Genomic DNA, 16,385 nt, shown 5'->3' with positions numbered 1-16,385 from the left:
TACAAACAATTAAACTCTTAATGAATGGTACATGAAGAAAGGCTAAAAGTCTAGTTTATTAGTAAATTGTATTAATATTTAGAGTATGTAGACTAAAATGGTTTATTAGATGATATCATTATAAGAGTATGTGTCCATGAAAGTATGTTTGTATTCTACAACTGGTAACACCCCAAATTTTTCTTATCGAATGTATGCAGCCTATAGATCCACAAATAAATATATTTTAACCAAGAATACAAATCAGAACTATACATATATTCAATTACTAGGAATTAAAGCTCCAATCTCTAAGTATAGTCTCCACTGAGATAAGCCACATACAAACAATTAAACTCTTAATGAATGGTCCATGACATTAAAAGTTGAACAAAGAATAAAGTAGTTTATTTGTTGATTGTATCATGATTTTGCTCCAACCCTTCCGTGATTTGAGAATACAAAACAGAAGTGTCCAAGGATGTGCAAAATCAACAAAAGCTGAGGATGATCTTTTAATCTTTTTGAGATTCCCTGAGACTAAATATTTGGAGACTCTGCTTCCAATACTATACAAATATAAGGACTATATGACTTGATGTGCATATTTAGTATGAGCTCTGTAAGTTTATTTCCTTAATGTTTTGGATCAAATTACATGATCCATCATAAGGAGAGCAGGACAAGAGAAAAGAAATTGACACATCAGTTCAAACAGCTTCATGTGTTTATGTGGCATATGGTTGCCTACAAATTAGAAAGGCAAGAGACCACGACACACACGTTTTGAGAAGGCTAAGCATTAGGCATATGGAAGCTGTGAAAAAAATTTAGTATGTGGGTGTTTGGAAAGATCAAATAAACCATTTTATAAGAAATGACATGAATGGTATGTCTTCACCTTCAATTATTTCAACTTAATTATTTGTTTTAAATTTGTTGTTCATTTGTCCCCCATTGCTCTGAGAAGATTTTGAAGAAGGGTTCCTGCATGACATTTATAAGGAAAAAGAAAACAATAATGTTAAACCATTAAGAATCCACGAAATGCTTAATAGCACGGGAAAAAGTTTACCTGATAAACATTTGTTCTCATCTTTTTCTTAAGGTCATCAATAGCTTTGTAGATCGAACATTGTAGATCCATTTCAGCACTTTTGGCGGTTTTCAGAAATACTATAACTGCCACATATTGGTTGAACATTCAGTATATAATTCACAGATTTTGTTTTGAACTAATAAGATTCCAAATAGTCAACTCACATTCGTTTATGTAGTGAATTGGATCAGAGTCCTCTAACTTGGCAAGAGCATGAAGGAACCTGTCATGACAAAGATGTGCAAAAAGATATCAATCGAATTACCGTACAATAAAAAATTTATAGGACAATGGAAATGATAAGATCACTTCCCTAAATATACGTCAAAATCTCAACTGAAAATTTAATTATGGTGCACTATGCCACCAGTTATATTATGCAAACAATAAATTCCTTAACCATGTAGGTATGGTGACATAAAATGAGGTCTTATCACCTGGCATAGGCAATTGCAGTCTTTTCCTCAGATACATGCATCCTCTGAATTACTACTGCTCGAATTTTGTTCCAATCAAATAATCTCATGCTTGTTATGGAATTAGTGTCCTCAAATTTTAAACCCTCTACGGTACTGCTTTAGATTATTAACTTGAGAATAAAGGATACAAAAAAGGCATTGTAGATGCTATGCACTGAAGAAGAGATTGCTTTGCACTGCTTCCTATAAGATGATCATTGGTGCACTGCCATTGTGCATTTTATATCATTAATGCAGAATTTACAAGATTGCAGTTCAGTACTAGGAAAAGATAGTTCTTATATAAAAGTCATAAATTGGACCAACTATTCTACAGTGACAAAATCAAAACATGCCATACAAAAGTACCTTTTCCAGTAAAGATGATTCAACAATTGCCATCCTCATTGATGACTTCCCAATACTTGCTATAATGGCATTTTCCCATAAATCAAACACGCCTATATTCCTGGCATTGTGCCCTAGTGCAGAAAGTAGCACTGCATCTACTGCAATAACAAAGCACCAAACAAATCGATTTAAGAAGACAAAATCCTAGTGCAGATAACAAACATCGAATGCAAAATAAAATAAAAATATATAGAAGAGAGAAAATTGGAAATATTGTAAAAATATGTATATATTTGCTCAAGAAGTAAACAAGTTGAAATAATGGATCTGTAAAGAAAGTCAATTCTATATGGTAAGAAAGGATTTGGAAACATATGAAGGTACTAATGGATCTATGTTTGAATTAATTGTGGAAATCTAGAATTTTGATTAAGGTCTCGTCGTCTTGAAACTGACCCAAGGAGAGGGAAAACCAAAAATCTATAAGAGCTTTTATACTTTCTATGCAAACAAGGATAAGTCGGTAAATACATATAATGTTGCATTATTCTATACATCCATCTATTAGCTTAAGGCACTAAGACGAAGGCATAAAATAGAGCTACAAAATCTTTAAAATATATGAATCCCTTTTAGGCTACTCACTAAACAAGTGGCTAGATATATCAAAGTTGAGGAAATGAGTTTTGATATATTACCAATAGGTTGATTTAATGTGAAGGTAAGAAGATACAGATTATTATGTAAATTGCAGATAAACTGCACAACATATTGTGGAGAATCTACTCTCCACAGCATAGCTTCTATGGGTTTCCTCTAGACATAAATTAAACTATTCTCATCTATTCTATGTATTTGAAAGGGAAAAAGTGAAAGACATACATTGTTTGATGGCAACAAAACATAAAGATTTGGAGTAAACATAACCTTCTCCTTGAAACTTGTGATGTGCAAAATGTCAATGTTTAGACAGGGAGATCGTGGAGAAGTAGAACAGATGTAAGGATTACCATAAAGCTGTATCCCCACACAAATATCAAAACGAATCAATTCAATTATTCAGTGAAAGTAAAAAACATGGTACTGGAACACATGAATGAACAAAATGAATTCGCTCTATAAAGGAGAATTGTACCATCTTACCAAGAACTCGTTTGTTTTGGTACGTAGCTGTGATGAACATGTGCTGTAGAGAAGATGTTACAATGCTTTTGCACTTAATATCTTGGCATGTTTCAAGTAGCGTCTGGATTGCCAGGTCATTGATGAGTGAACTGATACATAACATTAAAAATGTAGATACTGCTTTAGCTGTCATTTTATTGGATCCAAACTGAATCTTACAAATCCAAGAACTTAATTAATCAACGTATTTGACTAAAAGAAGCTGGTTTGAATGAACTAAGTTTAGTTAACTTCACACAAGACCAAATAAACCGCAAAAATAAATATTAATCCACATATTCACTCTAAGAGTTTCCTTAAATTTACAAAAGAATCCAGAATTTAAAAAATTAGCAATGTTCGACAGGGATGTGTATCACCCCCTTAATCCTATCATTTCTAGGACAGGAACATCCTTAAGACACTAAGATGCCATGGAAACACTCCTTTCCATCTCGCTACTACCACCAATAGGGAGGAGCCATCAAAGGGAACATTTCTAAGGCATCCCCCAATGGTATGGCGGGGCGGGGCGGGGCGCGGCGGGGCGGGGCGGGGCGGGGAACCCCGAGAAAGGTGTGGGGACTTTGTGAAGCCTCTCGATCATCCCTAAGATTTCAGGACATTTACATGGCTTGAGATGTTAAAAAGTGATATTTTTAAAAGACATTTTTTAAAATACGATCCGATAACCCCTAATCCTACAAAATTATTGGGCTCCACCCACACCCTAAACACTAGGAAAATATCATAAATACACATGGCCACCCAAATCACTATGACCACTTTACAGTTTGTCATTGAATTGAGTTGAGAAAGCGATAGTGAGCAAAATCACGAGAAAGAGGAAGTCTTCATTGATCACCAAGCAACGCATCCATCAAGCCTTCAAGGTAAGACTTCATCCTTTGTTTTTGGCATTTGCATTTTGTATTTTCAATGTTCATAGCTAAATCTAAAGTCAATGATCATAAGATAATTTCTTTTTCAATTTAAATATTCTATCTATTGTTTATATATGCGAATTGAAAATTATTTGCAGGGCTTAGAAATTATAGTTTATATGGTTGTAGGTTAAGCCAGGACTGAAATAATTTCCTTTACCTTCACATTCCAATTAACTAATCTGCCACTGGCAAGAGTTTATCTGATGAGAGGTGTGCTTGGGATACCTTTCCCATAGCTCCAGCAACTGCAGGACTTATCCACATCCTTAGCTTATCTATAAGTATAAAGCCACTTCCAAACACCCAGAGCTAATCAACTTTACATGTTGAATGAGGTTAACGTGCAGCTTTAGAGAAATGCTATGCAAAAGCCCATCTAAGTAATAGGAGAAATTACATCAGGTATAAACTAGGCAAATCTGCCTCACTTCCACCAAGACTTAAAAATGGCAATTCATCAGATTTAGTTTTCCAATTGTCAAATATACTTTAACAACCTATATCGTTGCATATTTTTATCATCTTGACCAGTGGTCTTTGGCCCTACTCAAGGACATGTCAACTTTTAGATGCTTTACTCTTCGAGGACTGTCTATGCCTATTTGGTTGATTTCTTCGTTGTTTCTACCACTTTATGGTATAAAACATCAATTGAAGTTTTGTGTAGATAGTGGAGATACTACCAGGAAAGTCAGAAGACAGATTGCTTTTCTCAATGTGACATGCTTATAAAACATTTTTAGATCCAATTTTTGGCATAGAGTGGTAACTTCCTGCACACAAGATATATATTTCTCACCAGACCAGGTACACCAATATCAGAAACTTTATCAGATCCTTGACAGCTTTGAGTGTTACGACTGTAAATAGCAACATCCAACCCTGAAGAATAACACAATCGTGTCGCCTGACCTAGTTTATAATTCTTAGATTATCTACTGGGAATATTCTTTAAATTGATGATGCTACCGCAGGATGGTCAACAGTCAGTTAAATTCTTTCAGTTAGTATTTTTCCTTCATCTACCATATTTTTTGGATGAAGCTTTCTATAGCTCATTCGAGGTGGGTTGAACAATACCACTAATTTATTTCGGTCATTTATGGAAGTCAAAATTAATTCTTCTTTTATGTCTGATTTCTAAGCAAGTGCTAGAATAAACGAACTCTTGAAGTTTAAACCATTATACTCTTCCAGTAGTTGAATTTTTGGTTAAATAATGTCCTGTCACTGATAAATCCCTATTTATGTATAGTTTCTGCAGATTTTAAGAATAGCAACGATTAGGATTACAAGGATTCAGGGCCATTGTTTATGGACATTAAGGTAGGCAAGCTCATAAAGAGATAGATCCCTCTATTTTACTCCCTCCTCTTGAGAGACAGTTTAGAAAGTCAAAATACTTCAGACTTAACGAAGATCCTCTTCCTTTATTTCTCCTTTAGCACTTAAAAGCATAGTCACCAGGAAACTCCAGTCTACTGTCACCCCATCTTCTGCCAGACTGCTGATGATTATATTTAATTTTTATATATTATATAGCCTATTCCTTATTCATTTACTCAAATACTTCCTAGTAACCCTACATTTCCAGACTGTGCTTCAAACAAATCAGAGCGCCTTCACAATAAAGGGCAAAAAAGTAACACATTTAAATACTTCGGCCACAAAAAATTAAATTTTTGTTTCATACATTTCTCAACAAGGCTCTAAGAGGTGCTTTAAAAAAGGCACATTCAGTCAACTTCAATTGTTTTCGCTAAAGAGAAACTGGTAACTCATATTAAGAGTTACGAAAATAAATAGGAACAAAGCTTTGACAAAGATTTCATTCACGGAAAACTTAATCTCGGATAAAATGAGCGGGAACTGGCAATTTCTTTACTTATAATACGTGAATATAAAGCTCACGGGTAAACCTAAACTTGTTAAAGATATTCAAAGTTATGTTCAACTATGATCAAGAATGAACAGAATATAACATAATTGGCTTGAAGTCTCTTCTACATTTCCGCTCAAAATTAACTTTATTCCCAAAGCGGCTACAATAAACAACATTTTGATATATTCTGAACAATTATTTATGCTATTTTAATTGGCAGCATGAATCCCTTCAAAAAATACAGAAAAATACTCACCTGGGAACAATGTAACCCTGATCTTCAAATTCCCATAGAAGGCGAAGGATCTTTATATACTCCCTGGCTTCCACCTCTAATAGCATAAATCTTTCATGGTAAAGCTGAACAGCAAGTTCATTTTCGTTAATAATTTAAATAAATATAGACTAATCTAATAAATTTAAAAAATACTTACACACTTGACCAGAGTTTCAGCGGCTGCGGTTTCCAGCTTCGGATCTCTGTCAAAATCAGCCGAATAACCTTCCAATTTAGACAGCAATTGTCCAATTACCCCTGCAACAGAATACATTTTTCTAATTTTGGTGTAATAGTTATGGTGTTCAAAAAAATTTGGAAGAAATTTTAGAGGAATTGGATGAACAAAACACAGAAAAAGCAGTTCAATTTAGAAAATGTAACCCCAATGAAGATTACAGTGAGAAAATCTGTGATTTGTATTGCACCTCGGGCATGCGCACGGCTCGTGCGGTGCATTGGCGGTATGCGTATAAAGTTTAGAAGAGGACCGATTATTTGCTCCATCCCTTCTCTCTGTGTAACGTTTGTCCTCTAAGCCATTTACTCAGTTATTCAGGCTGGCGAATATACTGGAAGTTGTCCATATCACATATTTTATACGCCTCACATGCATCGACATACGAGGGGAGGAAGAGATTATAGTGGAGTAGAGTCCTTTAGTGAGCATAGGAGTTGGCCGGGTTTATTCAAATTATTTTTAAAATGTAGATAAATTCAGATTTATTAATGTTTATAATATATTTGTTTTATAATTAATATTTATTTGTTCAAAAATTGATGTACATAATGTTAGTTTAAAATAAGCAGAGAAGAACATAAGATAAACACAAAATAGCAGAAAAGAAAATAGACAATAAGAAAAGACATGAGATAGAAGATTAACGTGGTTCACCACTAAGTGGCTACGTCCACCAGAAATGCAGGGAGAATTCTTATTAACCAATATCCAATTACATAGTATACATCATGTATGGGCTGCACACAACCATTTATATAAACATATCAAATATGAAATGAAGAGTCTTTTGGGGAAGACAAACAACCAAGTGACTGTTGGGCTTCATATACCCAACAATCTCCCCCGTGAAGTCCAACCGGCACAGCTTGTAACATTCCCTGCATCTCCATTCCAAGACTCATACTACAACCAGCTCTTGAGAAGATTTTAATATCGCCAAACTCTGTTTATGAACAGTGCAAATTAATCTTCTTCAAGTCAGATCAGAGTTAAAAACATATTCTCTAACTACTTCATCCGGTAATCCATAATCAGGAACACTACTATCAACAGATGCATAATACACTCCTCGTCTCTTGCTTTTGTGCTCCCCCATAATAGAATATCTAGAAGATCACCATTATCAGATTTTAATACCCAAATATAAAACTCTTGTATAGGTGTGAATAGCCTACAAACATCACTCCCAATTCTTACGGTTGCCTCACTGAATGAATTTGTTGTATTTTGTACAAAAAATTGTACAGTACCTGTAATCAATGCATTCCACTTTGCCTCCGTTGCTGCAATCTGCAACAATAAATCATCACTTCTGTAATCTGCCTGTTCTTTTTCAGGGTCATCCTCATTCGCTAGATTCGAGACTACATCCTCCTCACCCTGGGAGGCATCCTCCTCATCTTGGAAGGGAAACAAATCAGTCTCTTCTTCAAACACTGAATACAACAAACCCTCTTCTTCTTCAGCCGAAGTCTCCTCCTCTTTCCAGCCATCCTACCAATGACATTTGGTTTCTACCTCCACTTGGACATCACTCTCCATTGAGTCTAGACTGCCAAGAAATTTTTCGATGACTAATTCGGCTTCATCATTGGATTCGGCCTCATCATCTGAAACTTCAGCCTGTTTATTGATAACATAAAAGCACCTAGCTCCGGGATCAAACACAAAGTAAGGGCACCCATATCCAGGATCAACTATCCAATTGGATCCCATCTCTGCTCAACATTTCACCATAGCTCTGATACCAATTGTTAGTTTAAAATAAGCAGAGAAGAACATAAGATAAACACAAAATAGCAGAAAAGAAAATCAGACAACAAGAAAAGACATGAGACAGAAGATTAACGTGGTTCACCACTAAATGGCTACGTCCACCATAAATGCAAGGAAAATTCTTATTAACCAATATCCAATTACATAGTACATCATGTATGGGCTGCACACAACCATTTATATAAACATATCAAATATGAAATGAAGAGTCTTCTGGAGAAGACAAACAACCAAGTGACTGTTGGGCTTCATATACCCAACACATAAAAGTTTTTTAAGTTATAAGAAAATATGATTTAGATTTGACACACATTGTACATATTCTATATTACTAAGATTTGCAACTTTTGTTATAATATTATGCACATATTAAAAACATAAACTCTAAGAATCCCACCTATATATGCTTCAACCATCCATATTAAAAACATAAACTCCAAGAATTCCATCAAGAACCCCACCTACATATACTTCAAGTATGTTCAAGTGTCTCTCATATTCATATGTCTAATTATTGGTCACTTCCTTCTTTAATATCTACATGCAACACATTGGAAGGTGTAAGCCTCACCAATGAAGCTGTCAAAACAAGATGCGAACAAATAAAGAATTAAAGATCATATAAAGATTCAACCAAATCAATCAACTCTCAAACTTATGGATGCGATTATTCTCCCTACAAAACGACATGTTAAGACATCATAACATACAAATCACCATACAAAATGAAACGTTGTTAGTTTAATGATAACCACTATTTTCAAGAAACATGCCCAAAAACCTTTTAAATTGCTTTCCTGCTCAAACAATTTCAATTGCTCATATATATATATATAAAGAGAGAGAGAGAGGAGTGTTGTCCTATCATCAAAGACCATCTATTGTGGCAGATTAACAATGGTAAGAAAGCATATTTTTTGGCAAGATTTGTAAAACGAATAATGTCCCTTGGTGGAATTTGAGGAGCTCACAGAATGCCCAACTACCCTTCTAACTCATTGGGGTAGTAAAGTAGTTAACTTTGTGATTTCTGACTTTGATGGCTTAGGTAGGGGGCCTAGATGGATCAATTTCGTTGATTTACCAATAAATGAGGCTGCAAAGAAGAAACTTATTGAGGAGGTGAGCCACAAGCAAATCGTTCTAAACAACAAGGATGACGCAATTATATGTGTAGCGCCAAGTATGGAGAATACATGGCTCGACTTGGATACCAAAATTCAAGTAGCATAAGATAGTAATATTGATTGGCCTAAAGTGTTGTGTTGGAATACGTGTGTGTTGCCTAGGTTGGTGCATTCACCTGGTCTGCATTACATAAAAAGATTTCAACCAGAGAAAGGCTAAAAACAATTGGCATCAAGGGGCCTAGCTTATTTCTGTCATTTCACTCAGAGTTGTAACAATTGGCATCAAGGGGCCTAGCTTATTTCTGTCATTTCACTCAGAGTTGTTGGGATTGGTCGTTTTGGAAATTGGAATTGGTGAGCTCATGAGAAAGGGATATCCTTGGCTTTTTAAAAAACTTGGCCAGTTTTATTTTCCAATTCCTTTTGGGTTGGTATTTGGATTGCATGCCCTTCTCTAATAATATGGAACATTTGGAAAGAGAGAAATTGACGAGTTTTCAATGATGTACAAAATCGTTCACTTGTATCATTCAAACAATAGATAGAAGCATTTGTGAAGGGATGAATTCCTACAGTTAAAATTGAGAGGAAATCAAGGTTCACTTTTTGGGATGACAGACTTATGAGGTGGTGGGAAGGGCTTACTTTCCCCTGCGTTTAATTTTATAAAGAGGAAGGATGCTACGTGACAACTTCCACCCGGTGGAAGATTGAGGGTCACCTCAGGTGGACCTTATCAATGAGGATTCTATTTAGAACTAATAATGAGGCTAAGTTCACTGCCTTGACTATTGGTTTGCAAATGTGCATTAAAGTTATTGAATTGAAGGGGATTCATTGTTGATGCCATCCGAAGGAAGTCTTTTGCTAGTTGTCATTGGTTGCACAAATTTGGGAACTCTTGGCTCAATTGGATCTTTATTCCTTTTCTTATATCTATATGGAGTCTAATAAAGTTGTGGACATCTTGGCAAATCATGATGTGGTTTAGATGGAAAACATTATCATTGTGGATTGTCTAGACTCTTGGTCGGGCTTGGAACAAATTTTGACCATGGAGTATGGCTAAGGATACTTTGCTATTAGTTACTGATGTTGGTTTTTGGGGTTTCGGTTTGGAATAAGGTGTTGTTGTGTTCTAGATATGAGACTATTGATAATTGGGACTTGGTGCTACCTTCACCTTGTCTTTTCTGGATGGATCTTATATTTGGTTTGACAAGGCTTTAGGATGTCTCCCTCTAGAGTTTTTGATTGATGGTTTCATGATATAATTGAAGCTTTTAAACCTACCAATATGGATGTTAAAAGGCTTTCAGTGCATTTATTCTGAAATACATGAATGCATAACGAAAAGGAATTCACATCCATTTATGATTTGCAATTCTTATTTATGATTTCTCACATACATGTGTAGAAGAGTATGTTGTAGCAATATAAGCCACATGGAAAGAAGTTGTTTGACAGTGGAGAGTATGTAAATTATGTTATTCTTTAGTGAGCATCATAGACTTCATCCTATCATCCTACTATTTCCAAATCAACAAAAGAGAGTGTTCAAATATATGCTTCTAGGATAATCTATGGAGGGGATAATTCAACATGCCATGGGTTGTGCACACACTAGTCTTGTCTTAAACTTTTATTTGGCATCATTCTACTCTCAGACATCTATTTACAAGTACCACAAGAAGTACAAGTTCTTTCCTTGTAAAGGTGAGAGATTTTGATTTCATTTATGTTGATGATATTTTGATCTTTGACAAGTTTTGGAAAGATGCTTAGGAGTATTGGGATATAGCTATTTAGATATATTTCAGCAACAAGAGATCTTTTGTAAGGCATCTTCACGGGACATTGATAATACGCACTTGGGTTAAGACATTAGCACTCAAAAATGTGATGCTATAGGAAGGAGACATGATAAGAATGCTTTTATTTATGCGAAAGTAATTTCCACCATAAGGAAACTTCAAGGAGATGTACATTCCAACATAATAATATTACATAATCCTTGTGTAATGATTTTCAAAGGATTGTTGATTTTGATTGGTCTTAGTAGCACACATATTCTTGGAGGGATGTGAAATTGTTGTATGGTTAATCCAAGCTTTCTTATGGCCTATATTGCTGATGCATTACTATTGTATTCAATTTATATTGTTGGTCATAATGTTTTCCAACCTTCTATGGCCAATTGCAATCTTGCACAATTGTATACGAGCTGACATGAACACTCTCATGAGTGTTGTAACTTATGTTCCAATGGAAGTTTTAGGCTCAGGAAGGAAATTTTCATTTTGTGACTACTCGTGGAGATATTGCATCCCTTACATGGTTGATCACCCTCTTACAAGGGAGACATTTTGGTTTGGTACTCAAGTTGGTCACTCATGCAATTATTGCATCATTTATATATTGTTGATTTTGGTAATTCTTGTTTTGAATAGCTACAATTTGTTACTCTTGGTTATGGTTTCATTGGAAAGAAGGTTATCATTGTTAGTAAAAAATAATACGACAACCATAGCTTTGGTTTGGAGGATATTCATGAAAGGAGATTCCATTGGAGGAGATGATATGGATATGGGTGATGTACACAATAGTTTCTATGATGAGTCCTTACAAAGCTTTTAGGATGATAATCACATGGAGGTAAATGAGTTTATTTTTTATATGGATGGGGAGTGTCTCTTTCCTAAACCAAAGATGAAGAGGAGAATGTTAAGGGCAACTAATGACACTTCATTTATGAAGAATATCAAACATAGGTCGATAGATGATTTCAGATGACACATCCTTCTCCATTAAAATAAGATATATATCATCTACACTTCAAACACCTAGAATGTTATGGAATGATATTGATGGATGCTCCATTGATGTGCATTTTTTATTACATATCAGTCCATAAAGTTAGAAACATCATCATTCTGTTTGACGTTATGTATGGGTCTAATGTTGTACATTCCTACAATATGTAATTCAACAATGCAAAGATGAACAAAAGCCCTGTTTGCAGAAAATGTATTGGTTGTAAAAGTGGATATGGTGAATATTATAATGGTCCTTATAGTAGTAAAAATTAGATCTACAACATCATCAAAAGTATAAGGAGCCTTTGGTACAAACTGCTCAATGTTCATACATCAATTCAGTTGGGAAGTTGAGCTTGGGAAGATAAGTTTTGGAAAGGAGGGAAATTGAAACTAATTACAAGGATACTTTGGTTATGCATTGAAGATAGTCACAAAAAGACAACTTGGCACAGGTACACTTCTCAAAATTTCTTCAAGATGCTTAGAAGGAATATGCAACATTTCACAAATCTAGAGTCAAGGTTGGATATGCAATTTGTCATGATACATCATTTTGGCATCAAGATCTTTGAGCCACTAGTTTGTAATTGCTCGAGGACAAGAGATTTTTGGAAGGGAGAATTTGTCATGTCTCCTTTTAAATATTTTCCAAAAATAACACTCACTACTTTAGAAAGACCAGTTATCTAAAAATAGTAAGTCAGGGGGCTCAAAATAGAAAATTAGGATCAATTGATAGTTTTGGAAAAATATCAAATTTGATGACTTGGTTAAGTTATAGTTTGAGGTGTTGGAAATTGGAAAGTCTCTCATGCCTTATCTTTTTGGCAATTAGTGGCTTTTGACTGTTTTTTAGAAGTGTCAAGTTTTCTTAAAAGTTGTAGGAGTTTGGAGACACTAGGAAAAAAGAAAGTTTCCTTTCCTTTGGGAGTTGGATTTTGGTGCCCAATTTGAATTCTGGAAATGATTTCATATGCTTGGATTTGGCTCCATATACATTCATTCTATCTTATCACTTCTAACCAGTTGATATTATTTCTTCGAAGGATGATAAACCAATGAAGAAGAATCTCTAAGGTTGATAAACCAAGGAAATTGGGGCTCAAAGCAATGGGTTAAAGGGTCTCCAAGCACAATCTCATCTAGAGGTTGTATTTGTGTTGAATGCTTTCTAGTTACAATGTTCTTTTTTTACAGTTTGCAAGAGTTCTATAAGAGTTTTGGTATGTATATTTAAGATTCGTATTTCATTTTGCATTGTTGCTAACAACATATATTGTCGTTCTTTTGCTGATTTTGGAGTGTTATTTCATGTGTTTGATTGTTGAGATCAATTGTGCGAAGTTTGGGAAGTTTATTGAGAAGTTGCAACTCTTTCCTTGTGTGTTTCGATTCCAAATTTGGGAGTTTGTTTAATATATTTTACAATAGATGTTCATTTCTGTTGTATTTGACAACAAAGCTGATGACAATTCATATTAAAATGTGTAAAGGTATTTTACATTAGTTGCACAAAGTTGAGTTTCAGTTTGTTATGCTTTTTGTGAATGTTTCAATATACCTGATTTCTCTATTTTTTAATTTATGCAAATTCAAATTAGAAGTAAAAGAAAAGTCTTTAAATCTGATCTAATATATTTTGCAAGGGCTATTACATTAATCACTCTCAATAATTGGCTTGTTATTCCTCACTCTTTGTTGACAAATATATTTGTCAATCCTAAAAACAACATCTCCTTGCGTATGACTTCAATAAATCCCCCTAAAAGTGTAAGCAACAATTTTGAGACATGACAAAATGGAATTTAGCAATGCAACAATTCAAATTTACTTATGCTACAATTCCTTACAAATTAATTAGTATATTTGCATGAATTTTCCAATTTGTATATAAACTTTAAATTTAAAAAGACAATGCTAAAAGTTATAACCCCTACAAATATGTCTAGCAAAATTAAATAGTATTACTAAATATTTTTTATTTTCAAACAATTTTTTACTTAAACTTCCAAAAAGGACATGGGTCACTACAAAGTGTGGTGAGCTTTTTGTTCTCATCAAGAACCCTAATTTACTATTTTTCATAAGCTTTCCATATCTTCTATTGTAAAATCATATAATAGTTAAATTTGAAACATACAATAAGAAGAAAAACATACATCTTTCTTATCATTCAATCATTTTTAAAAAGCTCTGATTTATTTTATTTAATTATTCAATAATTGTCAAACAGGTTTATTTGAATTTTGTTCAGTTGCTATTTATAATATATTGAGTTCCTCTATTAGTATATTGCACCCTAAATTACCAGCTTAACTCAGATCAATTTTGTGTTCCTTTGAGTTTGTAATTGCTCCTAAATGATAAATTTATTTTTTCAAAATATTACAAATAAATGAAAAAAACAATGGTCTGTCCTATAGTTACTTTTCCATTCTTGGTTTATATTCTTTTGCTGTTACGATAGGTGGATCAGGAATTTGTTACTAAAAATTTGTGTTTCTTTTTTTTTTTTAATATTGAATCAAGCAAGGACAGTCACGCAACTTTCAATAAAAACATAGCAGTTCATAGCAGTTCATAAGACTAAAACAGCTCCAATGGAGCAACAAAATTTCTTTCCTCGTAGTCTAACTTCTAGAAAGGACGAACAAGAGGGGTGTTGGCCATGACAAACCACCTCAAAAAGTTACATTTGCACACCCGTAAATTCCTTCATTATCAAGGGAAGTATGGGATGAATGATCACATATGTAACTTTAAAATCACCATAAAATAGTAATTTCTACTCTACAAAGAAATATATAATGATTTCTTAAAGCATTGAAGAAGCCAAAGAAGCAAGCATTTGGCAATATATATTTCTTAAAACAACTCCAATTGTTGAAAGCATTGTTAAAGAGACTCGGAATGGATTCAAAATCTTCAACCTGTTGTAGTGGTTAACTCTTCTGAAGCAAAAGGAATACTCCTAGTACCATGAGTGCATTATAAATGAGGTATGATAGTTGTTGCTTAGGGAACGAACAGTTTAGATTATAGAATAAGTTGGTGAGGAGAGTAATCACTCCCATGCTTTTCCAATTGATCAGGATCTACTTGAGATTACCATCGCAAAAAAAAATCCTATCTACTGGGAACAATAGTAGTTGGATTGAGGAACGGGGGCTTTGAAGTATTCTTACTCAGCATTTAAACAGGCTTTTCTAATATTCCTAGTTTCTCTGAGTGTCCATTTAGGTTTTCCTCTTTACTAGTACTTTTGAATTAGCAGCATGTGTGCTAGCTAATTTTCTACATGTAGGTATGACAGTACTTTAAAACTGACTAAATATAGCTATTTATTAGAAGAAAAGTTCAAATTGTGAATCATACTGAAGTTGTTAGTTTGATAATAGAAACCCTTACATGCTAAAAGAGTTGTGATACAGCTTTTACTACCTGCCAAAATATAGGGAGTAAATGAGGGATGCAATGCCCTATGATCTCTCTGACAGTAAATATTAACAAATAAGCCATAGACCCAGAATGAGTTAATGAGTTTCAAACATCTATGCCTGTAAATAAATCTTAAGTTCTAAGAATTTAGATATTCTTTTACTTTCTTATTGAATTACTTCAATGCTTAAGGAATATATTTAATCTTTTACTGTTTGTATTGACTGTTCCTTCTTATATTGCAGATTGCTGTAGATAACATTTATTGATTTTGATGATATCTGCAGCATTCCTCATGGCATATATATATATATATATATATATATATATATATGTGATGCCCAACGATCAAGGCATGCCTTGACCGGGCTTGTCTCTTGACATGCCCGATCAAAACACGTCTTGATCGGTTCACAAGCGCTGATTCATTAAGGTGTTTACCGATAACTATCGGTTCAAATCAAATGCTATTTAATTGTTATATTAACCGATAACAAATCGGTATGTTTCGAATGCTATTTTATTATTATGATAACCAATAACAAATCGGTATGATGCAAGTGCAATACGATTATAATGTAGATAGATAACAGATCGGTATTAAAGCAAGAGTAAGTTTAATACAATAACTATCATAGTTATCATATGATAACATCAATCGGTGTTATCATATGATAATTATGATAGATAACATAAATCCGATCTGCTCAATTATAATCACACCACAGCATAAGAAATATGGTCATAGCACGATCGATGACAGATTTGTAATGATGTCCAAGTGTCGAAATGTGCAATCCGATGCTTGGAATATGAAATGCATA

The 16,385-nt window shown here is 34.0% G+C and overlaps 1 protein-coding gene across 2 annotated transcripts; it reads right to left on the bottom strand.

Annotated features, from left to right (window-relative positions):
- Nucleotides 1–470: 470 nt before the first annotated feature.
- Nucleotides 471–6,846, bottom strand: LOC131032151 (uncharacterized). 2 transcript variants are annotated; one of them, XM_057963083.2, is made up of 11 exons: nucleotides 6,586–6,846; nucleotides 6,315–6,415; nucleotides 6,137–6,240; nucleotides 3,031–3,161; nucleotides 1,906–2,045; nucleotides 1,686–1,762; nucleotides 1,516–1,599; nucleotides 1,243–1,301; nucleotides 1,055–1,161; nucleotides 881–966; nucleotides 471–796 (listed from the first exon to the last, which is right to left on the bottom strand). In XM_057963083.2, exons 1-10 carry the CDS (start codon nucleotides 6,662–6,664, stop codon nucleotides 910–912), a joined length of 939 nt encoding a protein of 312 aa, XP_057819066.2. In that variant the 5' UTR covers nucleotides 6,665–6,846; the 3' UTR covers nucleotides 471–796; nucleotides 881–909. The 2 variants fall into 2 exon arrangements, with proteins under 2 accessions (XP_057819066.2, XP_057819065.2); XM_057963082.2 differs by having other exon boundaries at nucleotides 471–966; nucleotides 6,586–6,845.
- Nucleotides 6,847–16,385: the final 9,539 nt, after the last annotated feature.

The sequence above is a fragment of the Cryptomeria japonica genome, chromosome 4 (assembly GCF_030272615.1).
Source record: "Cryptomeria japonica chromosome 4, Sugi_1.0, whole genome shotgun sequence".
Lineage (NCBI taxonomy): Eukaryota > Viridiplantae > Streptophyta > Pinopsida > Cupressales > Cupressaceae > Cryptomeria > Cryptomeria japonica.
Note: the sequence above shows the minus strand (reverse complement) of the source record. Positions and strands in the feature narration are given on the sequence as shown.